This window comes from Anomaloglossus baeobatrachus, chromosome 5, assembly GCF_048569485.1.
Source record: "Anomaloglossus baeobatrachus isolate aAnoBae1 chromosome 5, aAnoBae1.hap1, whole genome shotgun sequence".
Classification (NCBI taxonomy): domain Eukaryota; kingdom Metazoa; phylum Chordata; class Amphibia; order Anura; family Aromobatidae; genus Anomaloglossus; species Anomaloglossus baeobatrachus.
This window is the reverse complement of record NC_134357.1, coordinates 560,218,095-560,245,282: the sequence shown is the minus strand read 5'-3', so window position 1 is coordinate 560,245,282 and position 27,188 is coordinate 560,218,095. Positions and strand designations below refer to the sequence as shown.

The 27,188-nt window shown below is 45.6% G+C and overlaps 1 protein-coding gene and 1 long non-coding RNA gene across 2 annotated transcripts in view; both read right to left on the bottom strand.

Moving 5' to 3' along the window:
* Positions 1–27,188, bottom strand: part of LOC142313009 (uncharacterized) — a 289,249-nt gene that overhangs the window by 129,838 nt on the left and 132,223 nt on the right. Inside the window, exons 15-19 of the mRNA XM_075351996.1 lie at positions 7,137–7,243; positions 2,606–2,656; positions 651–768; positions 472–569; positions 184–274 (exon numbers count right to left, since the gene is read on the bottom strand). Of these exons, the coding sequence (XP_075208111.1) occupies positions 184–274; positions 472–569; positions 651–768; positions 2,606–2,656; positions 7,137–7,243 (465 nt within the window). The remainder of the gene's footprint in view (positions 1–183; positions 275–471; positions 570–650; positions 769–2,605; positions 2,657–7,136; positions 7,244–27,188) is intronic.
* LOC142312355 (uncharacterized) lies at positions 6,443–6,817 on the bottom strand. Its single transcript, XR_012754363.1, has 3 exons — positions 6,762–6,817; positions 6,599–6,676; positions 6,443–6,516 (listed from the first exon to the last, which is right to left on the bottom strand). It is a non-coding gene; the product is annotated as an uncharacterized LOC142312355 (long non-coding RNA).

Sequence of the window (27,188 nt, the reverse complement as noted above, 5' to 3'; positions counted from 1 at the left end):
TAATGCTCCTTACTTGCATCGAGCTCATCCGAGCATCTGATCAGTTGGAATCAAGTAACAAGCATTTTAGTTACTCTCCCATCACTAGTAATTAGTTTTGTTCATTCTTTTTAGTCCCACATTGTAGCAGCTGCTGAATGAGAAGAATCTGTGACTTCTCTGCATTTAGTGGTCACTACTCACCTGGGTAGTCATCTGTAAGAATTTCCACTTTAATCCACTCATCATCCCCCACATATGTCTCAGTAGTATTAATATGGGTCAGATCTTCACCCTGAAACAAATATTGTAAAAGTCACAGACAGATGGAGAAGTCACATCTATGATCAGGTCTAATCCTGCCATCTCCACCGCTCTTATTACACAAGTATAACACATATAATACTGGAGGATAAAACAAGACTGAGCACAAGACCTTCACAGCCGTCTACACATCATAGGGAGATTTCATGGCACCTTCTCTCCATCTACCTGATGATCCTGAGGAACATCGGGATCTTCTTGTTTACAGTCCTGTGGGAGAAGAGGACGGGGACATCTCTCTGGTGTTGTCCTCTTACTGGATAGACCTGAAGGAGACACATACAGGGGCTGAATTCATTCCTTACATACAGATAATTATAGGCCGTGTGTATTTAGTCCTGTATTACCTGGTGATGTGAGGGGCTGGGGAACCTCCATCATGACGTCCTTGTACAGATCTTTGTGTCCTTCTAAATACTCCCACTCCTCCATGGAGAAATAGACGGTGACGTCCTGACACCTTATAGGAACCTGACACATACAATGATACCGTCACCCCCGATCCCTTCATAGCGTTACTGTATAATGTCCCAGCATTCCCAGCAGTGTCACCTCTCCAGTCAGCAGCTCAATCATCTTGTAGGTGAGTTCTAGGATCTTCTGGTCATTGATGTCCTCATGTATCGGGGGGTGAGGTGGAGGCCCCGTGATTGGGCTCAGGGGTCTTCCCCATCCCTCAGACACAGGGGCCTGACAGCGCTCACTAGAGGTCTTCTTCACTACTGTGTAATCCTGGTTATGGAGAGACACAGTAAGAAATCTCACTCCAGACATTTCCAGAGTCCTCACCTCTCCAGTTCTGTCCATCTGTTATTCCCATAGATAAGAATGGTGTAATGTGACGTCATCAGAATCTCTCACCTCTCCAGTAAGCCGGAAGAGGATCTCTAGGGTGAGGTGTAATATCCTCTCCGCCATCTTGTCCCTGTCCATATCCATCCTTCACGGGGCAATCAGGAGAATTCTCTTCTATAGAGCGATTGTTCTCCCCCAGCATCTAATGTGTATGGAGCCTGAGCCCAGTAATGGGGAATCTCCACACACCTCCTCCTGCAGAGCCGCACACTAGATATATGGCTGCTCTGTGCTTCCAGGACCTGTGATGATGTCACATGGAGGGGAGGAGTCAGGGGTCACATGATCAGCTCCTCAGTGTATTAGTGATGGGCAGTCCGGCTCATTCGGCTCGGCTCACCAAAAAGAATCGGCTCTTTCGGCTCAAAAAACGGCTCTTTTTTTTAAAAAAAACCCTCTGCTCCACCTTGTGATGATACAGAACCTCCCCTGTACATTGGGAACCTCATTCTACACCCTTGTATGTATCTAGTGAAGCAGTAAAAAACAGTTTTTAGCATTATTGTTTCCGTTTCCTCAGATTGTCAGCTCTTCTGGACAGGGCCCTCGCACCTCTTTTATGTGGTGTTTTTTGTACATGTCTTTTCTACATTAGTCAGTGCTCTGATATGTGTCGCTCCTACAAAAGATTATAATTCCTGAAAATAAAGGCGAGTTGCAATTACTGTGCTGCCTGTCACTATATGTGCAACACACACTGTACATACTGAACACAAAGGACACACATACGGTACATACACACATTGTACACACATACTGTACGCACACCAAAATATGGAAGCATAGGATACTGAATAGCAAAATCAGTTTATTTCAACACAACCTGGAACAGAAATGTTTAAATGCTAACATACCATGGGTCCACCTTCTGCTGGTGGTGCACAGCACTACAAATCCCAGCAAGAGGAACACAATATGGCAATGCAACACTAGTTACATACCAACTTTTTTAACAGTTAAGTGACAATAAATGTCATTGATGTAGTATTGCACATAAAACAAATGTATAGAGGTTGTGTGCAGATGTCAGATCTATTTACATCTAAAAATACCAGGATTTGTTAACAGTAATAGAAAAAAAGTCTTAACTGCGAGAATTGTGACACCACAACGCCACAGACACATGCATATAGAGGCTAATGAATATGTTGTATGTAGTCACCAAACTAGTAAAAAAATATCAATTGTGGTCACAAAAAAAAATAACGCACGCACGCACAGCAGCTTCCACTAAACATTGAAGGAATGGAGACATGGCTTATTATCAATGATTTTCTCTTTTTTATGCCAGAAAGAAAACCTTACAGGGTTAAATGAACATGTCAGGGGTCATCTGTTCTGTGCACACACTGGACACTAAGTACTGACTTCTATTACTAACTCTATACAATGATTGAAGCTGTATACACTTCTTTACATATGTTTGGTCTAAAATGCTATTACTTACCCAACAACTGGTCAGGTCTTTACTGTAGTGGTCCTGAACCCTGACTAATACCTAGAGAAGATGATCATTGTTATCAGCAAACAAGCTGAGCCCCTCTCCTCCTACACATTACCATATGTGCCAGTCGAGGTCAGAAAACTTAACCCTAGCACATCATTCCCTGGTACTCAATTGTGCCCACTGAACTAAGGAAGAACCACTATGTGTGTATAGCTTTAAGTGTCAGCTCCTGCCCAGAGCTTGTGTTAAGGCTACTTTCACACATCAGTTTTCTGTATTCAGGTACAGTCCTTTTTTTTTCCGTATCCAACGTTTCCGGTTTTTTCGTGCAAACCGGACCCACCGGATCCGTTTTATAACGGATCCGTCAAACCGGATCCGATAAAAAACGGATCCGGTGGGTCCGGTTTGCATCCGTTTGGTCCGTTTTTTGACGGATCCGGTTTTAAAACACTAAACAAACAATTAACGTGTTCCGTATTCTGATTGGCTATTGGGAAAATACGGTATATATACAGTATTTTGAAGCATATATGACAGAATGAAGACAGAGACAAGCAGAAACCATGGATGTTATTCTTGAAAAGATCACAAAGATCACTGCTGATTTTACATTTGAGGCAAATCGCTTGGGTATCATCGTCAGAGAAAAGGAGCGACAGCGACTGAGGCGTCAGCGACATCGACGCTTTTGGATCCATCCCCTGACTGCCCAGAGACTGACACGTGGGGTGTTTTCAACCCTATACCTGGAGCTCCGTGGAAACCATGAAAAATTCACAAGCTATGTCCGGATGGCAGTGAATAATTTTGACGTCCTCCTTGGCCTTGTTGTGGACCACATACGTAAAACGGACACCTTCTGCCGTTACTCTATAACACCCGAGGAGCGTTTGCTGGTTACGCTTAGGTAAGCTTTTTTTTTAATTGTATCCTCCTGTTAAATTGACTTTTAACTGTAATGTGTTTGCTATTATTTTTTTTTAATTATTGTCTTTCCTTTACAGATTCCTTGCAACTGGAGAGTCTCTTTCGTCCCTGCACTACCAGTTTCGACTAGGAATTTCCACCATCTCGGGAATCATTAGAGACACTTGCCGAGCCTTGTGGGATTGTCTACAGGAGGATTTCATCCCACAGCCCACCAGGGACAGATGGCTGGCAATTGCCGAACAATACTACAGCATTTGTCAGTTTCCAAATTGCCTTGGCTCAGTGGACGGCAAACATATAAGAATTGTGAAACCGGAAGCTTCGGGGTCTGAATATTACAACTATAACAAGTATTTCTCAATTGTCCTAATGGCAATAACTGATGCGGACTACAAATTTATCTCAGTGGACATTGGCGCATATGGGAGATCAAATGACTCTCAGGTCTTTAAAATGTCCCCAATGGGGCGGCGAATATATGGGAATACTTTTGATTTACCTCCTGCAAGACCTCTTCCTGGCACATGTGAGCCCCCAATGCCCTTTGTTTTTGTGGCCGACGAAGCCTTTCAACTCTCACAACATCTATTAAAGCCATATGCAAGCCGTGGATTGACGCAAACACAAAAAATATATAATTACCGATTATCCAGAGCTAGAAGAATGGTGGAATGCTCCTTTGGGATACTAACCAGCAAATGGCGAGTGTTGTTAACAGCGATTAATTTAAACATTGAAACTGTTAATGAAATAGTCAAAGCATGTGTGGTACTACATAATTTTGATTAACAAAGGAACCTTTGTCCTTGGATGACCAGAGTTTGGAATCCACCTCTTTGACTGACTACACCAGTCCTGGATTTAGGAGTAGTGTTGCCTGTTCAACAATACGTGACAAATATGCTGACTATTTTGTGTCCCCAGAAGGTAGAGTAGATTGGCAAGATCAAATGGTATAAGATTTGTCTTTAGTTTTATAAGAAATAAAAATAGTTAAAAATAAATAAAAAAATATCTTGTTAACCTTGGTAATTTTAATCTTTGTATATCTTTAAAAATTTGTAATTTTTACACCGTCAAATTATAACATGTTATGTTTTTGTATTACCTTATTATTAACTGAACTTGAAAAATAATATTCCCCCCCAAAAAAAACAAGAACAAATAAATAAATTTCAACTAAAATGTTTTATTTTTTATTACATACATAAATAAATTATAAATTAGTATATCTTGGGCTTGGGGTGGAGATAGTACTGGAGGGGCTGTCAGATGGGAACACATGCACAGTGGGAGTATGGAGGGTGGAAAGTGGTGTTGGTGGTGGTGGTGGGGAAGTAACAGAAGGTGAAGGTGTGGTTGAGAAACCAAGAGGGAAAACAGGAGATGGGATGGGATGTGTTAAGGATTGTGGGGTTGAGTGGAGGGATTGGGAGACAGAAGAGGTGGCGGGTGAATTAGAGGCTTGTGTTGGGGTCATGATGGGTGTTGAAGGCGAGAGGTGGTAGTGGGTAGGAAGTGTAGGGGCAGATGTGGTTGGGAGCTGGTACTGGGCAGCAGGCTGGTACTGGGCAGCAGGCTGGTACTGGGCAGCAGGGGGAGTAGGGACAATGGCTGGAGGGGGGGCAGGTGCTGGACGAGGGGTGGGTGGAGGAGGTTGGGAGGAAACCTGCGCCAGAGCCTGCTGTGTGGCTTGCATTACATGCATCTGCTGGTCAGGAGATAGCTTTTCCATGCGCTCGAGTACGGCTTGAAAAAAACAATGATTGGGTGATTTACTTGCATCTAAATGCAGCCTGTCCAGACGCGTGCACAATTCGTGTGTATTTTTATCCATAGAGGCCTTCATGAAGCTAAAACCAGAACTAGATTGTTCTGCTAATAATTTAATGGCGTTCTGGAAGGCTGCATTTAGATGCAAGAACTCTGGCGCATAGCTCCTATCCTGACCCCTATGACGCTGACGCCCAGAACCCAAAGGTGTTCTACTGAGGGCAGCAGTGTCAGAGGGGTGGGGTAGGGGAAAAGCTATCTCGTCACCAGCAGCTTCAGGTAATGAAGTCTCACCGGAAGCTCCAGCGCAGGTGGATGGGACAGATGTAGATGAAAGGGAAGGTTCAGATGGGTGGGGTCTGTGCCTGTGTTCCCCAGTGGCGGACTGTTCTGGGATCGCTCCTGACGGGTTCGATGCAGGCTCCCGAGTGCTGCAGACAGTGCTGTTAAAAAGAGGAAAAACAAAACAATAATTAATTTAATTGCTATACATTGGCACTGACTAAAAAAAAAAAGGCAAAAAAGGTCAGACATAAACTATTATACTTTGTACATATTGTGGGGGAATATTTACCTTCTGCACACCATAGTTGTCCGGAGGAACGACAACGCTCTAAAATAACGGTATTTCGATCTGCGTCCTCCGGATCCACTCGGGGCCTGCATCTCTTGATTCAACTCCTTCTTGAAGCGATCCCTGATAGACCGCCACCGCTTCTGAAGTTTGTCACCTGAAAGTGGAAAGCACAAAGTGGTTAGTATACAACACATTACATCCTGCAGCATAACCTACTGAACTGTGAATACTTACGCGCTTTCTTCTGGGCCCGAGAATTGAGCTCCTCCCAACCTTCTATCGCTGCGTGGCATACCTCGTCCCAGAGTCGACGGGTTACGATGGTATCAGCGTGGCGGCGGTCAGCCATGTTCCACAGCGGCTCCCTCTCTCTAACTTCATCGATGAGGAGGTCCATGTTGATACATCCGGCCTCCTCACCGTCAGAATCGGGAGCACGCTGTGATGCCTGTTCAAAGAAAGAAAAAAGAACAAAAAAAAAATAAAATATTAGACATCAATTCACCCAGACATGAAACAAAAAAAAAAAAAAAAAATGTTATTTTCTTATACTATGACCACCGCCACCTCGACGCCGACCCTGAGACGGTCTTGGAGGAGCTCTATCGTGAGCCCTAGAAGTGGAAGCCTTTAGTGAAGAAAAAAAAAACCAATTATTTGCTTTTATGTGTTTGGTGTGCTGTGGTAATCAATTCCTGTATGAAACTTACACTCTGACCGCCCGCTCCGTGGATTTCTCCACCCCTTTCGTCCACTTCTGGCAGCACCTCCTGTGATGTTTCTGCAACCTGTGGAAATTTTTTTTTTTAAAACTTTTGTTTTTCTTAAAAAAAAAAACACCAAAAAAAAAAAAAAATAAATAAAAAAAAATACCTCAGTTTGTGAACAGGAGGGAGGGCTACCAGAAGACGACATCGCTTGTTTTTTTGACAGGCCTCGCTTCAACACCAACTGCCTGGACTACAAGACTAGCTGACCGCAGCATTGCACCTGTAAAAAAAAAAAAAAAAATATGTCTAAGTACATGTACGCAGCTCAGAACAGTGATCTGTGGACATTACCTCAGCCCAGGAACGCTGTACTCCACCCACCGCACACAGGGACAGGACAGACCTCGCTTCAACACCAACTGCCTGGACCACAAGACTAGCTGACCGCAGCACTGCACCTGTAAAAAAAAAAAAAATATGTCTAAGTACATGTACGCAGCTCAGAACAGTGATCTGTGGACAGTACTGTGGACATTACCTCAGCCCAGGAACGCTGTACTCCACCCACCGCACACAGGGACAGGACAGACCTCGCTTCAACACCAACTGCCTGGACCACAAGACTAGCTGACCGCAGCACTGCACCTGTAAAAAAAAAAAAAATATATGTCTAAGTACATGTACGCAGCTCAGAACAGTGATCTGTGGACAGTACTGTGGACATTACCTCTTCCCTGGAGCACTGGACTGGAGGACAGCACAACTTGAAGGCAGGAAAGAACGGCAGGAAGTGTGTAGAATGTCCAGAAGGCTTTTATATGTTTTGTGAAGAAAAAAAAAAAAAAATTGCGCATGCTCTGTTTACCAAACCGGATGCGGTGGCCGCATCCGGTTTAAACCGCATTGCGCCGGATCCGGCATGCATAGACAATCATTGTAGATAATGCCGCATTGTGCCGGATCCGGTACAATGCGGTTTTTTTAAGGGGCAAAAAAACGTTGCATGGAACGTTCTATCCGGCCGCCGCATTTAATTATTTTGCCGCATCCGGAAAAAAACGGATGCACCGCAAAGCCATCAGGTACAATCCGGTTACAATGCAAGTCTATGGGGGTAAACCGGATGCGATACCGGATCCGGCTCTTTATGGCTCGTTCACTTTGATGATTCGGCTCATATCGTTCACTTCAAAGAGTCGGCTCAAAGAATCGGCTCGTTCGCGAATGACACATCACTAGCATGCAGGACTCTGCTGTGCTGGATGAGGGGAAGTTTATGTGCGGGGTCAGGAGGGGTTTTACAGTGTGGATGTAGCAGAGCCGTGTGTGTACGAGGTGTACGTGTTACGTCCGGGTGGTGGAAGCACTGGACCGTACACCGATGTCCCCTGAGGAGGCAGCCAGGCCGGTCACCCCGCCAGAGGGTCCTGATGCACGGCAGCCGAAGCACTATAGGTAGCTGGACAGTCCGTAGAGGAGCAGGAAAGGTCGATGATGCTGAACCCACGGAGTTCTGGACGGTAGTCCGGGTGACGAGGCTCAGGGTCTGAGGCCGGGTTGTAGGGTCAGGCGGGATCCGGAACCTGCTGAGCGATGGAACGGGTCACCGAACGGAGCCAGGGACTGGAGACTGGCGGAGCTGCAGAGGTGGTGGGGCATCCGCCGAAGTCACCGTCAGGGTCCAGGGATGGACTTGGTTCGGAGCGACTGGCGTGGCAGGACAGGCTCTACGAGACAGGACAGGGTTAATGCAAGGCAAAGCACAAGGCAAAGCAATACGGGGACCTGAACACTAGCTTGCTAAACACGTAGAACAGGCCCCGCCCACCAGGAAAGAGAAACCTTATATACCTTGTACCTGTCTATGCAATATCCTGTTTCTGGGTGCTGGCCCTTTAAGAAAGGGTCAATGACCGCGCGCGCGCCCTAATGCGCATGCGCGAGGCCCGTGTGCCAGAAGCCAGTCCAGGAAGCGGTGAGGAGGAAGCAGGAGCGCCCGGCTGGGAGTCCCACGTCGCAGAGGAGCGCCGGGAGCGGGGAGCTGGACGCATGGGGGCCGCAGGCGGGGACGAGGAGGCCGGGACCGGAGTGGTGAGCAGGGGACGCCGCCGGGGAGCGGGCCACGGGTACCGGAGAACGGGACCAGGGGACCGGGAAGCGTGACAGTACGGATCGGAGCAGTGTGTGTACGAGGTGTACGGATCGGAGCCGTGTGTGTACGAGGTGTACGGATCGGAGCCGTGTGTGTACGAGGTGTACGGAGCGGAGCCGTGTGTGTACGAGGTGTACGGATCGGAGCCGTGTGTGTACGAGGTGTACGGAGCGGAGTCGTGTGTGTACGAGGTGTACAGATCGGAGCCGTGTGTGTACGAGGTGTACGGATCGGAGCCGTGTGTGTACGAGGTGTACGGAGCGGAGCCGTGTGTGTACGAGGTGTACGGATCGGAGCCGTGTGTACGAGGTGTACGGAGCGGGGCCGTATGTGTACGAGGTGTACGGATCGGAGCCGTGTGTGTACGAGGTGTACGGAGCGGAGCCGTGTGTGTACGAGGTGTACGGAGCGGAGCCGTGTGTGTACGAGGTGTACGGAGCGGGGCCGTATGTGTACGAGGTGTACAGAGCAGAGCTGTTTGTATATGATTTGTACGTCTGGAAGCCATGTGTGTATGGAGCAGAGCCGTGTTTGTACGACATGTACTTACCCACAATGGTCACAGAAATAACTTGAATCTGACTAAAGTAATAATAAATAAAAAATCTATGAAAATGAACAAATGAAAGTCAGACATTGCCGCTTTTCTGCTTTCGCAGAATTTAAAAAACAAACAAACAAAACAAAAGACCTCATGAAATTGGCCTGGACAGAAATGATGGCACCCTCCTCCTCCTCCACCTCCCCCTCCCCCTCCACTTATATTTGGTTGCACAACCTTTTGAGGCAATCACTCCAATGAAATGATTCCTGTAACTGTCAATGAGACTTCTGCACCTCTCGACAGGTATTTTGGCCCACTTCTCAAGAGCAAACTGCTCCAGTTGTCTCGTGTTTGAAGGCTGCCTTTTCCAGACGGCATGTTTCATTATCTTTCCAAAGATGCGCTCAATAGGATTTAGGTCGGGGCTCATAGAAGCCACTTCAGAATAGTCCACTGTTTTCCTCTTAGCCATTTTTAGGTGTTTTTAGCTGTGTGTTTTGGGTCATTATCCTATTGCAAGACCCATAGACCTGCGACTGAGACCAAGCTTTCTGACCCTTGGCAGCACATTTCTCTCTAGAATCCCTTGATAGTCTTGATTTCATTGTATCCTGCCCAGATTAAAGACCCCCTGTGCCAGATGCAGCAAAGCAGCCCCAGAACATTACTGAGCCTCCTCCATGTTTCACAGTAGGGACAGTGTTCTTTTCTTGATATGCTTCTTTTTTCCGTCTGTGAACATAGAGCTGATGTGCCCTGCCAAAAAGTTCCATTTTTGTCTCATCTGTCCATAGGACATTCTCCCAGAAGCTTTGTGACTTGTCAACATGTAGTTTGGCAAATTCCAGTCTGGCTTCTCTATGATTTTTTTTCAACAATGGTGTCGACCTTGGTCGTCTCCCATGAAGTCCACTTTGGCTTAAACAATGACGGATAGTGACACTGATGTTCCTTGACCTTGAAGTTCACCTTTAATCTCTTTAGAAGTTTTTCTGGGTTCTTTTGTTAATATTCGTATTATCCATCTCTTTGATTTGTCATCAATTTTTCCTCCTACAGCCGCGTCCAGGGAAGTTGGCTACAATCCCATGGATCTTACATTTCTAAATATGTGCAACTGAGGTCACAGGAACATCAAGCTGCATAGATATGGTCTTTTTACCTTTAACATGCTTGTGTATAATTTTCTTTCTAAGCTCCTGAGACAACTCTTTCCTTTGCTTCTGTAGCACCCAGGGATATGGGGTACTCTGTTACAGGCAGTGTCTCTATGAGGAATGTCACGATGGTGGCCATTACCCGGCTCCATGCCCTGGGCCCTTTTTGTAATGGGTGATATTTACAGGGGATTTGTGAATAAAGTTATTCGTGACACCACTTGTGGTATTGCGGCTAATTGTAGGGAGCCGCCGCTGCAGGTTTTGCTGGGGCTGGTGGAATGTGCAGCTCTCCTGACGTGGGCACTCTGCAAGTAGGGTATTACCCCAGCGGGTGTATGGTGCAGTGAGCGATGGAAGAAGGAGTCCAGACAGGTATTCAGTGCAACTGGTTTACTCACTTTAGAGGTTAACTGGTTGCCCGAGGCCGGCTAGTTTCGCCTCCAGGTCCCCTTCGTCCCAGTGCCAGTCTGGTTCTCTGGTACCTTCTTCCCCTGCACCAGTCTCTGGTAAGTGGGTCCCTGTGGTATGGAACACTGGGGGTCCCCAGTCTGTAGTTTGTCCACCTGAAGGTAGCGTGAACCCTGCGGGGTTGGAGTCTCTGGTCCTGTCCCCGGTTCTCCCTTTGCTACTGAGTCTTCGGATTCTGTAGGGTCAGCAAGGTCCTTGATGGTCCCTTTTGCTGTGCAGGTGTTAACAGGTCGGCTTGAAGTTCTTTCCTGTCCTAGGGTCCTGTACCCCGTCGATGCGTAGTTCCGGGAGTACTCCACCGTAAACCACCTCTCCTGGGTACCAGGTCACCGTTAACCCGAGTCAGGATGCTCCTCAGTCACACCCTCCACCTTCACATGACTTAGACTGACTTCTACTGACTACTTTACACAGTCTGCCCCTCCCACCTGGTCAACTAGTGGACTGGAGTGGCTTCACCTCTAGGCGGCCATCCATTTGTCCCACCCTAGCTGGGTACCATTGTATGGGGGATTTGTTGAGATAACTGGGTTCTTGGTATTACCAGCACTGGGGTTCTGGGTCCCTAAGGGGCTTGGTCCTGCATCCTTGTGGGGATGCAGAACCTTGTAGCACCCTGATGGCTTTAGGGGCGTTATACTTCCTCTGGTCCATGATGAGTGTTTTACACACCATGTCACCAAACAGCACAGTGAGTATCTGTAGCCCTATGTAGAGGCCACTGACTGATTACAAGATTGTAGACACCTGAGATGCTAATTAGTGGAGACACCTTGATTTAACATGTCCCTTTTGTCACATTATTTTCAGGGGTACCATCATTTCTGTCCAGGCCTATTTCATGAGTTTTATTTATTTTTTTTAAATTCTGTGGAAGCAAAAAGTAACCACCAATATCTTTACAACAAAACGTTTAAACTAAGGTCTAATTCTTTAATGGGACTACACATTGATATCTACGGAATGTGAGTGCACTTTGGACTGCTTAAAATGAGAGTTTATTTTAAAGATTTCTTCTCTCAATCATTTTTTAGAAACCATTTTTTAGAATTGTTTGTAGCTCTGCAGGCACGCCTGCGAGTGTGTTAAATACTTGAAACAAACACATAGTTATGTATACCTTTTATTGTGAATTATAGTTGGTAGCAGCCGGCCGGGGCTCCAAGATTATTTCTGAGTTTTTAAAAACATTTTTTTTACAGCTGTATAGTGATCAATATGCTAACACTTATTTATTCAAATATATATAAATTGATTTTATGACTGTCCATCAAAAGGTAAATAAAAATATTTTTTTTAAATCTTTCCTCCGGTCTAGTAATTATATTAATACCTTCTTATCCATTAGTATTAATAACCTGAGGTGGCGCAGATTTTTACAAAATTTTATTAAATATAAAACTTTCATTATATATAAATATCTGACCTTTATTTGTTCATTTTCATTTGTTTTATTTATTATTACTTTTGTCAGATTCAAGTTATTTCTGTGACCATTGTGGGTTTTTCTTTCATTAAACGAGGGGTAGCAACAATTTTGACTACTTGTGTATCTGGGCCACTCATGCACAATGAGTATGGAGCTGCACCGCGCATGTTCGACTCTGATCAGTGCGTGTACGGAGTGGAGCCGCATGTGCACAACGTGTATGGAGCAGAGCCACACATGTGCAACTTGTACAAAGCGGCGCCACACGTGTACAAGATGTATGGAGCAGAAGAGTGTGTGGATGACGTGTGCAAAGTGGAGCCGTGTGCATACGATTTGCACGTAGCGGAGCAACGAGTGTACAGAGCTGAGTCTTTCATGTATGGAACAGAGCAGTGCGTGGATGGAGCGAAGCTGTGTGTCTGACGTGAACACAGCGGAGCTGCAAATGTTCGACGTGCGCGGAGTGGAGACTTGTATGAACGACGTGCATAGAGCTGTATGTGTGCTGAGCGGAGCTATGTGTGTACGATGTCCGCAGAGAGGAGAAACGTGTGAACGTGTTCAGAGCCGTGTGTGCGATGTGACCAGAACTGTGTGTGTGTACGACATGTTAGGGCCTTGACCTCCTGAAACTGAAGGAATGCTCCGCTCTGTCCTGCACATGGTGATGTTATACGGAGCCGTCTCGACGATCTGCACTCACAGCTTATTGTACCGCTCAGTTGTTTTACGCACTGTAAGGCCTGAGGACTCATTAGAAACTCCCTCCCTCTCTCATGTCTCATTCCACCCCCTTCCCCTCCCCCATGTTCTCATTCTTCCCCCCTCATGTTCTCATTCTTCCCTCTATCACCTTCCCTCCTGTGCTGTGCCCGCATCAGCAGGCGGGCTGCTCGGATCCGGATCCGCGGTAACTCGAGGGGCGTCCGGACCCGGGGGTCGTGCGGCCACTCCAATTAAGGGGATATTTACAGGGGATGGTATATTTAAAGTTTGTGACGCCACCCGTGGTGTGTGGTAAGGTGGAGTACCACCGCTGCAGCTGGGGAGTACCCGGTGGCGGTGGAGTGGGCAGCCAGGTGTTTAACCCCTTGTAACAAGGCTACTCACTTGGCTGCGTGCTGAGGTAAAGACAGGAACGGTTTCATTAGAAAAGTCCAGCAGGTTTATTTTAAAAGTCTCATAACCTGCTTCAGCAGAAACATAAAGCAAGCCTTTTCGGCCACAAAGGTATAAAACAACAAAAAAAAAAACCAATAAGTCCGTGTCACTGCGGGCGTGCCTGCTCGGCATAAACAGTCCACTTTCACACAGAGCTCCTCTCTGTTAGAGTCCAGCAATCCCCAAACACAGACACCCTATGAGACTCCTGGTCTCCTTTTATATCCACAAGCAGACCCAGAAGTGGAGGTATGTGAGCAGCCAGACCCACCCATCTCTCCGGCTGCTCGTAATACCCGGCCCTAATATTCTCCTAATATTCTCCCAGCACTACATGTACTGGAGCTTACTCCCGGGCTTACATTACAGAGGATAACCATCTCTGCGACACATACCTCCCATCGACTATAGGACCAGTAACCTTTCCCTTGGCACCTTGTTCTTTTCTTATTGGTCTTTATAGCTTGAAACTAGTCGGGTCCCGCTCCCCAGTGTGGCTAACTGACGGAGCTTGCTCTCAGGGTTCACGCTTGGGACTTCCTGGACCATTTTAGTGGAAAGTCCTATCCCCTTGTTGCGCTAGTACCCCGATTTTAAAGCAGGTGGAGAGCAGATCTTGAAGGCTCCGTTCTCGTCGGGTGAATTGTCAGGTTGCCTGAAGCTACTCCCTGACCTAGAGTCCACGTACCCCGTCGCGCCCTGGTCCCAGCCCGGTGATGCTACAAGGCCGCCGCCTGTCCTCCACGACAATGCCGTGCCCCTTGTCACGATCCCCTGCGACTGGGGGTCCAGCTCCTACCAGGCCCAGACCAACGTCTGCTACATAGTACTTCCAAGGAGCCCAGCTCCTGACCTCCTCTCTCCTTCACTTTCAACTCTACTCTGGCCTACTCCTAACACTCCTGACCTCCCCTTAACTAACCCCCCAAGTGGGCGACCCTATTCCACTCAGGCCGTCCACTGGTGTGTCTGGTGGGTGTGGTGCAGAGTGTTCCTAGGATTTTGATTAGCTGGTTTTGGCAACACCATAGGTTAGGGACCCGTAACCAAGGACGAGGTGGATATTGCACAGAAGGGCAGATTGCACAATACCCTGTGATGACCTGATAGGCCAGGGCATCACATTCCCCTTAATTTCTTTTACTACTGTTGGAATTTTTACCATTTTTAGGACATTCTCTGGTACACTGAATGGTGTTGTTCTTATCTACAAGTCTTCCTGCATAATACAATCCTGTACTGAAGATGGGGAAAATACTTTTTTCAGATATATTGCACCTGGAATGAATCTGAAAATGAATCGCAAAAGCGCATGATAATCTGCACATAATGCACAGCCGTATATATACACAATATGTGCCCATGCCCTGTCTTATCACTTCTGGGTCTCTGAAGCTGTTAATGCCAGTGACCTGCTCATTCTTCAATATCCTACGGGGTTCACAGTACAGCGAAAAAGACACTTGTGGTGGAGACACTTCAGTAAGACGATTGCCGCCATTTTTCCTGCAGCCGGTTTTGGTTCCCAATGTGCCATCCCCGCAGACATACACTGTAGCTTGTCCTGTGGGCCGTGCTCTGATGGACTGACAGGGAAGGGAGGTAACGGTAGTTAGAACACAGATTTTGCGGATATACTTTTCAGTCGCTATGTCGCAGTGGCAAAGCCCCTGAGGTACCAGGACAGTGGAAACCCCTGAGATGTGACAAAAAAAAAAAGAGATTTAATGCTCACCAGTGTAGTTCAAATGCTTTCACGCGTGGTAATATGCAACCGGAGCCTGGTTCCAAGCCGTGGACTGGCGGACAATCAGGAAAAGAAAAAGGGTCCAGGTCTTCCAGGGAAAATTGAATGCTTTATTTAATCCATATTAAAATCCATGTTGGACAAGAAATACACTGTGTGCAGAATTATTAGGCAAATGAGTATTTTGATCACATGATACTTTTTATACATGTTGTCCTACTCCAAGCTGTATAGGCTTGAGAGCCAACTACCAATTAAGTAAATCAGGTGATGTGTATCTCTGTAATGAGGAGGGGCGTGGTGTAATGACATCAACACCCTATATAAGGTGTGCTTAATTATTAGGCAACTGCCTTTCCTTTGGCAAAATGGGTCAGAAGAGATTTGACAAGCTCTGAAAATCCAAAATTGTGAGATGTCTTGCAGAGTCTATGCAGCAGTCTTGAAATTGCCAAATTTTTGAAGCGTGATCACCGAACAATCAAGTGTTTCATGGCAAATAACCAACAGGGTTGTAAGAAGCGTGTTGGGCAAAAAAGGCGCAAAATAACTGCCCATGAATTGAGGAAAATCAAGCGTGAAGCTGCCAAGATGCCATTTGCCACCAGTTTGGCCATATTTCAGAGCTGCAACGTTACTGGAGTTTTAAAAAGCACAAGGTGTACCATACTCAGGGACATGGCCAAGGTAAGGAAGGCTGAAAAACGACTACCTTTGAACAAGAAACATAAGATAAAACGTCAAGACTGGGCCAAGAAATAACTTAAGACTGGTTTTTCAAAGTATTTATGGACTGATGAAATGAGAGTGACTTTTGATGGGTCAGATGGATGGGCCAGAGGCTGGATCAGTAAAGGGCAGAGAGCTCCACTCCGACTCAGACGCCAGCAAGGTGTAGGTGGGGTACTGGTATGGGCTGGTATCATCAAAGATAAACTTGTAGGATCTTTTCGGGTTGAGGATGGAGTGAAGGTAAACTCCCAGACCTACTGCCAGTTTCTGGAAGACAACTTCTTCAAGCAGTGGTACAGGAAGAAGTCGGTATTGTTCAAGAAAAACATGATTTTCATGGACAATGCACCATCACATGCATCCAACTACTCCACAGCGTGGCTGGCCAGTAAAGGTCTAAAAGATGAAAAAATAATGACATGGCCCCCCTGTTGACCTAATCTGAACCCCATAGAAAATCTGTGGTCCCTCATAAAATGTTAGATCTACAGGGAGGGAAAACAGTACACCTCTCGGAACAGTGTCCGGGAGGCTGTGGTGGCTGTTGCACGCAATGTTGATCGTAAACAGATCAAGCAACTGACAGAATCTATGGATGGTAGGCTGTTGAGTGTCATCATAAAGAAAGGTGGCTATATTGGTCACTAATTTTTTGGGGTTTTGTTTCTGCATGTCAGAAATGTTTATTTCTAAATTGTGTGCAGTTATATTAGTTTACCTGGTGAAAATAAACAAGCGAGATGGGAATATATTTGGTTTTTATTAAGTTGCCTAATAATTCTGCACAGTAATAGTTACCTGCACAAACAGATATCCTCCAAACAGCCAAATCTAAAAAAAACCAAAACACGTCAACTTCCAAAAATATTAAGCTTTGAAATTTATGAGTCTTTTTGGTTGATTGAGAACATAGATTTTGATCAGTAATAAAAAAAATCCTCTAAAATACAACTTGCCTAATAATTCTGCACGCAGTGTAAAATATTCAAATGCGTTAAACGCCCTTTTTCACTAAATAACATTTTCAGATGAGAAGACAAACATTTAAAACCACACATGACTGCCCACATGGGAAACTAATTGATACTTAATTGACTACACATGCTATCCCACCAACAGAACTCCCCAGGTCTAAATAAATAGATGGAGATCTCAATGAATATAGAACAATTGGAAAATAGTAGAAAAATGCATAAGAACAATTCTGAGAAATTAATTAAGGTTCTAATATGAGTTTACAAAATTGTGCATATGGCCAAAACGACAGTATCTAACATTAAAATCACAACCAATGAAATTAAAGAAATCACTGCCATGTAACATCCAGTTCAAATGTATGAATATACATACAGTATATATCAGAGAATCATAAGTTTTTTTTTTTTTTTTAAAAAAAAAAGGGACCATGACTGTTTAAGGAAAATTTCCACAAATATTACCTTTATCAGATATAGATATGTTGATCTAAAGACATGTATGGTGACTTGTAAAACTAATATCTCATATAGTCTGGCAACACTATATCATTGATATCTAGTTATCTTTGCTTTTTATTATATATATATATATATATATATATATATATATATATATATATATATATATATATATATATATATATATATATATATATATAATAATAAAAAAACAATAAATTAAATAATTAAAAATCATTTTATATATATATATATATATATATATATATATATATATATATATATATATAAAATGATTTTTAATTATTTAATTTCTTGTTTTTTTATTATTATTATTATTATTATTATTAATATATATATATATATATATATATATATAATAAAAAAACAAGAAATTAAATAATTAAAAATCATTTTATATATATATATATATATATATATATAAAATGATTTTTAATTATTTAATTTCTTGTTTTTTTATTATATATATATATATATATATATATATATATATAATAAAAAAACAAGAAATTAAATAATTAATAATCATTTTATATATATATATATATTATATATACTTATATATATATAAAATGATTTTTAATTATTTAATTTCTTGTTTTTTTATTTTATGTAATTACTTATTTTTTAATTATTTAACTCCCTCACCACACTGTCTTGTGAGATCCACTGATGATCTATAAATAAACACTGTTTCATCTTTATAGTTCATGCCACTGCGGTATTTAGAGTTAAAGGGAACCTGTCATCAGAAATTTGGCTTTCAACCTAAGGCTATGTGCGCACTAGTGCGTTTTACCCGCGGAAATTTCTTGAGAAATGTCTGCAATCTTTGTGCAGACATTTCCCAGCAAATCCTATGTGAAAAAAAAATAGCTGTGCGCACACTGCGGATTTTTCTCAAGAAATTTCCTTGAGAAGAATTTCTTGAGAAAATTTCTTGAGAAAATGAGCATGTCAATTCTTTTCCGCAGGTACCCTGCAGATTTCGGCAGTACAGCCTGCAAAATCCGCAGGGAACAACCTGCGGGAAAATCGCGGCTAATCCGCGGCAAATCCGCATGCGGATTTACCGCGGATTTGGTGCGGATTTTTTCCGGAGGTCCGGAAATCTTCCACTCCCAGAAGTTTCTCAAGAAATTTTCTTGAGAAACTTCACAGTTCTAGTGCGCACAAAGTCTTAATGTTTCCTCCTCTGCAGCTCCTGGGCTGCATTCTAGTAAGGTGTCTATACTTTTTGTGCCCCCTTTTAAACCAAAATAAATACTTTATAAAACTGTACCTTTCGGTTTGAAAATCTTGTAAATTCTCCATGGGGGCGGGCCGTCTGGCGTCCGTTGCTGTATCTTACGCCGTCCCCCATGCTCCAAATCATCCCTCAGGATGCCGCCCACTGCGCCCGAGGTCCCGTGCACGCCAGGACACCTAGTGACGTGGTCGCAGGCACGAAAGTATGGGCGGCGCTGTGATTGCATCGCAAGTGCCCGCCCATACTCTCGTGGGCGCATTCTCCCCTCTGTACGTTGCTCAGATCCTCCGCTTCTCCTGTAGTGGCTGCTCCGCTCCTCCCATCTATTTCCTGCTGCAGGGTACGATGGGAAGGAGATGACGTCGGGCCGGCGCAGAACGCTGGAGGCAGTGGGGAAAGGGCGGGCACGAGAGAAGTTGCACAGGGGACGTACTTGTACATTCCAACATGACAACAATCCAAAACACAAGACCAAGTCGACCTGTCGTTGGCTACAGCAGAACAAAGTGAAGGTTCTGGAGAGGCCATCTTAGTCTCCTGACCTCAATATCATTGAGCCACATTGGGGAGAACTCAAGCGGGCAGGTCATGCAAGAAAGCACAGGAATTTACAGGAACTGGAGGCTTTTTGCCAAGAAGAATGGGCAGCTTTACCATCTGAGAAAATAAAGAGCCTCATCCACAACTACCACAAAAGACTTCAAGCTGTCATTGATGTTAGAGGGGGCAATACACGGTATTAAGAACTGGGATATGTGAACTTTTGATCAGGGTCATTTGGATGTTTTTGGTAGACATGATTTTAAAAGAGAAAACACAGTAGTTTGACAATAAATGGGTTCACCCAACCACTAACCATGAGTGGATTAAAAGATTTTGTGTTATTCATATTCTCTGAAAAAAAGGCAGAGAAAGCAAAAAAAAAATCTTCCGAGCACAAATGTAGATCATATAAATATATTAGGGTATATAAATACAGTATAAGGTATGTACAAGAGTTAATATGTAGAAAAACTATATATAAATAAGAAATATGTAGAAGATTCTATGTTTAAAAATAATAGTACATAGCAACACACCTTGTTGTAAAGGAGGATATCAAGGTAAGTAATTGAAGACACAGGGTCCCGCCTCATTCAACGCGCGTTTCACACCAAAATACTTCGTCCTGAAGAATCCCTGTAGTGACGGCGGCTGTATGCTGAATATTAAATTACAAGAAGTGAAAATATGATTGGATAATTCTGAAAACAACCACATCCCCAATTATAATAGGATGTTCACACTTCTGCAACTACATTAATTTTTATTATTTTTCCCCCTCAAAATGATTTCAGTTTGTTTCTCAATGGATTTTTACAGATTATAGGCGACTTTAAGGGTGAAAAAGTTCTGAAATTAATTTATTGAGTTTTTTTACATGACAAAATCCTGCCATTTTACCAGTGGTGTGTAGAATTTTACGTCCACTGTATTACATACATGCAAGAATGAACTTAAAGGATTATTCCCATCTCCAAGATCCTATCGTAATAATATATTGTCAAATACCTCCAATTAAAAATGCAGTATAGTTCTCCTGATATAGCCATGTCTCTTACTTCATGTTCAGAACATTACAGCTTCGGTATCCATGGTTAGGACCACAAGCAGTGACGTAACTACCGCGGTCGCAGGGGTCGCCCAGGAGGTTAGGGGCCAGCGTTCACCCGATAGATCAACAGCCAGCTCCTTTCACTGTGTGAGGAGCTGTGCTGTTGTCGCAGACCACACGGTCGCTATATGACCCGTTGCCGCCGCCGCCGCTGACACCGGGCCCCGCTGCCTAGTGTCAGCTGCGGCCCGCGCCGCTCTATGCATCATCATTCTTCCCCGGTGCCTGCTCAGTGACGTCATTCCTCTGCTACTGCTGTATGCTGAGAGCACAGAGCGCAGGAAGGGAGGACGCCTACCGGAGCAGTGGGGGAACGAGGACAGAGGTGAGGATGTGGGGGGGCTGGCTGCATGACACATGGAGGCCTTGGGGGGGCCTGGCTGCATGACACATGGAGGCCCTGGGGGGGCTGGCTGCATGACACCTGGGGGGCCTGGCTGCATGACAGCTGGAGGCCTGGGGGTGCTGGCTGCATGACACAGGGAGGCCCTGGGGGGCTGGCTGCATGACACAGGGAGGCCCTGGGGGGGCTGGCTGCATGACACAGGGAGGCCCTGGGGGGGCTGGCTCCATAACATAGAGAGGCCCTGGGGGGGGCTGGCTGCATGACACAGGGAGGCCCTGGGGGGGCTGGCTGCATGACACAGGGAGGCCCTGGGGGGGCTGGCTGCATGACACAGGGAGGCTCTGGGGGGGGCTGGCTGCATGACACAGGGAGGCCCTGGGGGGGGGCTGGCTGCATGATACATGGAGGCCCTGGGGGGGGGGCTGGCTGCATGATACATGGAGGCCCTGGGGGGGCTGGCTGCATGATACATAGAGGCCCTGGGGGGGGCTGGCTGCATGATACATGGAGGCCCTCGGGGGGGGGGGGGGCTGGCTGCATGATACATGGAGGCCCTGGGGGGGGCTGGCTGAATGATACATAGAGGCCCTGGGGGGAGGCTGGCTGCATGATACATGGAGGCCCTGGCAGGGCTGGCTGCATGATACATGTGGAGGCCCTAGGGGGCTGGCTGCATGATACATGGAGGCCCTGGGGGGCCTGGCTGCATGATACATGGAGGTCTATGGGGCTGCATTATTCATGGAGGTCTATGGGGCTGCATAATAAACATGAAGGACACCTTATACATGGACTGTAGGGGTCCTTTATACATGCATGAAGGTCTATGGGGCAGCATTATTCATGGAGGTCTATTGGGATGCATTATACAACATGAAGGACACCTTATACATGAACTATAGGGGTGCATTATATATGGAGGAGTATGGGGCTGCATAATACAATATGAAGGTTTATGGGGCTGCATTATAATACATATAGGACTATAGGAAATTTATTATAATAATTGGAGGGCTACTTTATACATGGGGGACTTTGGGGTGCATTATAATATATGGAGGACTATGGAGCGAATTATAATACATGGAGAACTATGGGAAATGCATTATAATACATGGAGGACTATGGAGGTGCATTCTAATATATGAAGGGTTATGTGGGACCCTTTATACTATATGGAAGGCTATGTGGGGGCCATTATAGTATTTGGAGAACTATATATGAGGGGGTACAAGGATACAAGCATGGGATGGGAATGTTTTGTGCTGAGGGAAAAAGGCTCCTTCCCATGCTCTGCTATACATCTTCTCTCAGCACCCAGCTTTCCCATGCTCTGCTATACATCTTCTCTCAGCACCCAGCTTTCCCATGCTCTGATAGGGGAAAGCTGGGTGCTGAGGGAAAGATGTATAGCAGAGCATGGGAAAGCTGGGTGCCAAGGACAAAATGGATATCAGAACATAGGAAAGCAGGGTGCTAATTGAGGGATTTCAGATCATGGGAAACCTAGGTGCTGTGGGTAAGAGCCAAGTGTCAGTGTCTTTATCCCGTACCCCAAGTGTTGGTGTACGTGGAGGGGGGACCAGGTCCAAACTTTGCACCAGGGCCCATCAAACTCTAGTTACGCCACTGTCCACAAGCAACTAACTGTCACTATCTGTAACTGTGAAGATCTGAAGTTGTATCAATCACCTAGGCAGGTTAACAATGCAATTATTTTTATTCTTCTGTCTACGGCCTTGCAGCAACTCTGGGTAGATGGTCACAACTAGATGCCCTCAGTCCACAAAAATCCCAAACCAGGACCGGTAGATTCACTGCCCCCCGTACCAGGCAATAATCACTCCCAATTGTTGGTTAGTCCACAGCTTTTGTATCTCCCACCCCAGTCACAGCCTATACTCCTCCAGACAACGGTTACCATAACCGTAGCATGTGTATTCAGCTCCAGCTGGCAACAACAACATCCATACCTACGTCAGTGGCCGAAGTACTCCAAGCCATCCCCCAGATTCAAGCCTGGCCTCCAGGAAATACAGCCTTAAAGCTAACAGTGCATTGGTGGAGGTATTTTCCTGAGCCCAAGACCCTCATCTCAATGGGTCTGCTATCACCAAGCATCCACATAATGGGACTTAGGCTTTGTGCCCACGTGTGCGTATTGCATGCAGTTACGCTGTGTTCTGCATCGCAGCGTAACTGCATGCGTCCTGCGTCCCCAGCACAATCTATGAAGATTGTGCATAATCCATGCGCACGTTGCGTTTTAGAACGCAGCGTTTACATGGTGCCAAATCACTACGTTCTAAAAAGCAACATGTCACTTATTTCGTGCGCTTTGGATGCAGCCCCTGCTCTGTCTATGGGAGAGGCTGCATCCAGAGCGCATGAAATCGGCTTTTCATTACGCAGTGTTTCTGCAGCGATTTGAAGTGCACATGTGCTGTTCAAATCACTGCAGAAATTTCTGCAGGGACAACGCAACGTGAGCACATAGCCTAACGGCTGGGAAACCAAAAGCTTAATTGAGGCCCCTGAGATACTATGGAGAGTAATGGAATTACTTTATTTTAATTACCAATCACGTGCCTGGCCTTCTGTGTACCTTTAATGGCCAAGCAATAAAATATCTAATAAAACACAACAATGAGATTGATGTAACCAGCACTCCGTGCTGGAAAAAGTCTGCATCCCTTACAGCTGTGAACTGCGCTCTACGTCCATTAGGCCATTAGTTTTTAGTCTGCAGCCAGCTCTTCACAGTAATAGATGCTTAAGCTGCAATGCACTGCACATGAGGTAAGAGACATGGCTAACCAGGAGAACTTTACTACATTTCTAATTGGAGATATTTGATAAAACAGTGGAACCTCGCTTAACGAGTAACTCAGTTAACGAAAATTTCGCTTAACAAGCAAAGTTTTATGTAAATTTGTAACTCGGTTTACAAGAAAGCTCTGCTGTACGAGCAAAATACTCACCGCACACAGTTCCGGTTCCGTACATCTACCGCGCTCTGACCCGCTCTTTCAGTCTACACAAACAAACACGAACGCACGCACACACATACAGTATTATGCTCACTTTACCTTCCATTCCATCGCCGGCCTCATGGTTCTTGTAGTTCGCCGGTACATCGCGACGAGGGAGGAATCCTCGCAGCGAGCTACAAGACCAAGGAGGCCGGCGATGGAACGGAAGGTAAGGTGAGGATAATATGTGTACCTTCCGTTCCATCGCCGCCCTCCTGGGTCTTGTAGTTTGCCGCTCCAGGATGTGTATCGGCAACCATCGCGACGAGGCAGGAACTTCCCCTGTCAGCCGCTACTCAAAGGCAGCGTGCTGACCAATCAGAGGCAAGCGGCTTCTGCCTTTGATGTCAACGCTCTGGCAGTGGAAGTTCCTCCCTCGTCGTGATGGTTACCCGATACACAGCCCGTACCGGCAAACAGCAAGTCCCAGGAGGCCGGCGATGGAACGAAAGGTAAGGTGAGCATAATATGTGCGCGTGTGTGTGTGTGTGTGTGTGTGTGTGTTTGTGTGTGGAATGGCACAATAGCGGACCAGGATGGGACATTTAACAAGTTGTGGAACGAATTGTCTGCATTGCAATGATTTCCTATGGGAAATCTTGCTTTGCTGAACGAGTAACTTGGTTAACAAGCACAGTCCCAGAACAGATTGTTCTCGTTAACCAAGGTTCCACTGTATTAATATTATTACGCTTACTACATATTTGGAGATGGTCTTGGAGATGTGAATGCCCCTTTAAACAGAGACAAACCAGTATAATTCCCTTTGCATTCCATTATTTAAAATTAACGTTTGAAATCAAGTAATGAACTCCCTGTAAAGTCAATAGAGGTCATCTGTCAAGGGGGTGTGTGACGGATGCCCAGAGAACACAGAGTAACATAAGCAGACCCTAATGCTGGGGTCTCTGAACTCACCCTCACACCCGGGAGGTACCCTTGATGGTAGGGATGTCCAGGCCTCTGACCTGGCCCTGACTCCTGTCCTGGCCCTGATGACAAAGTCCCCGTGACCCAGGGGACTGACTGGGACAGAGATGCCAAAAACCCCACCAACAAAAAACAACGGACAGGGGAAAAACTCATGCACACTTTAAACTACACAAGGCAACAACTGAAGGTGTATGGGTAGGTGTAACAAGGGGAAAGGAGGTAGAAACAAAAATAGACTACAATCAACAAACCACAGCAGACAGCAACAGGATGTCCTCTCTGCTCCAGGCTCGCAGCAAAATGAAGTGAATAACCAGCAAGGTCTCTGAGAAGCAGAGGGCTTAAATCCAGGTTGGAAGTGATTAACAACAAACAGCTGAGCAAGTCTGCTGCAACATCAGAGGAGTTAAACCTTCATGTGTCCAAAGGAAAAAAACGTTTACATGTGCATGGTCTCAGCTGATGAAATAAAGCTAGCCCTGAGCCTGTCCCTTGTCACAAGACGCACAGTGACAATAATGACACCATCTCTCAGGCTACTTTCACACATCCGGTTTGAGCCCTGCGGCTCAATCCGGCTGTGAAAACTATGCAACGGATGCGGCGAAAACACCGCATCCTTTGCATAAGTTTTTACATGCGGCCCGTCCGTTTTTTTCCGGTTGCGGCACGCTACTGAGCATGCGCAGTGGAAAAAACCGCATGCGGCGACCGGATGCGGTTTTTTCCGCATCGCGCCGCATCCGGCCTCCATAGGTATGCATTGAAAAATGCGCCGCAGCGGCCGGATGCGGCGCAATGCGGTGTTTTTTGCCGGAGCAAAAAACGTTGCAGGGGACGTTCGATCCGGCCGCCGCATCGGCTAAATCTGCCGCATGCGGCCAAAACCGGACCGAACGCAAGCCCCTGCGGCACAATACGGCACTAATGTAAGTCTATGCAAAAAAAACCGCAACCGGCGTTATAAAAGCCGGTTGCGGTTTTTCTGCAGAACGCCGTATTGTGCCGCAGAGCAAAAATCCGGATGTGTGAAAGCACCCTTAGCAGTTTAATTTTGAAGATTTTGTTAGAAAAATTTAATAACCACAGCAAGGAGACCATGTACTTCCAATTTGAAAGTGAATGTTTCACAGAAACAGAAAAAGAAATCAACAAATTGAAAAAAAATTAAAGTATTAATGTGTTTCATTTTTTTATGGTGTGAAAACAGAAAAATGATTTAAAAAAAAATCTTAATATTTTCAACTTTTTAAAAGCAGGGAGAGCAGCTACTGAAAATTGTCATGAAAACCGAGTGTACTGCTAACTGGTATTATGACTGCAGTAAATATGAACAGGTCTTCTGACATGTGTCTGACCTCACTACTCCCCTATCCTTTAAAATGTTTTCAAAAGGATAAAAACTACAAAAAAAAAAAAAGTTTAGGATCACAGTACAGAGACATTTTGTTGATGACTGAAATGTGAAATCGAGTTGTGGACAGTGTTACAGAGTTGGCAGTGTTGATTCTTTTAGTAGGTGTTGAGCTGCTCTCTGGTCTGTACAGAGATCTGAGTGGAGCAGTCATATTACTGCTGCTGCAATGCTTAAATCGCAGTAAACAATTCAGCAGCTTCATACATGACAGGATTAGGCTAGTTTCACACTTGCGTTAGACAGCTTCCGTTGCATTGCGTTGTGTGACGGATGCAACGGATGTGTTGCATATAGTGGCACAACGGATGCAACGGATGCTGCAAAACAACGGAATCTGGTTTTTCGTTTTTTTTTGTTTGTTTTATATTACAGTTTTTACCGGCGGCAGACTATTGTGAACGATCAGCTGATCGCTCCCAGCGCCGGGCGATCAGCTGATCGCTCCCAGCGCCGGGAGATCAGCTGATCGCTCCCAGCGCCGGGAGATAAGCTGATCGCTCCCAGCGCCGGGCGATCAGCTGATCACTCGGCCGCCGAGAATGTGTGCGTGGGACGGAGTGCGGAGTGGGTGGAGCTGAGCGGGGCCATGGCGCTGAGAACAGGTGTGTGTGTGTGTGTGTGAGCTGATCGCTCCCAGTAGCCGGCCTCCGGGTGATCAGCTGATCGCTCCCAGCGCCGGGTGATCAGCTGATCGCTCCCAGCGCCGGGTGATCAGCTGATCGCTCCCAGCGCCGGGTGATCAGCTGATCGCTCCCAGCGCCGGGTGATCAGCTGATCGCTCCCAGCGCCGGGTGATCAGCTGATCGCTCGGCCGCCGAGAATGTGTGCGTGGGACTGAGTGCGGAATGGGTGGAGCCGAGCGGGGCCATGGCGCTGAGAACAGGTGAGTGTGTAATATATATATATATATATATATACATATATATATGTTAAGGTGAACTCTTAACCAGAGATCACTAGTTGCCTACTGCCTGGCCGAATTGGTATATACCAAGTGCATGCATAAAAGAATTCACACCAGACACAGTCGGATATGAAGTCTCTTCTTGGTCACAGTAAAGATGGCACCAAACAGACAGAGAAGGAACATGCGTCCTCTTGATATA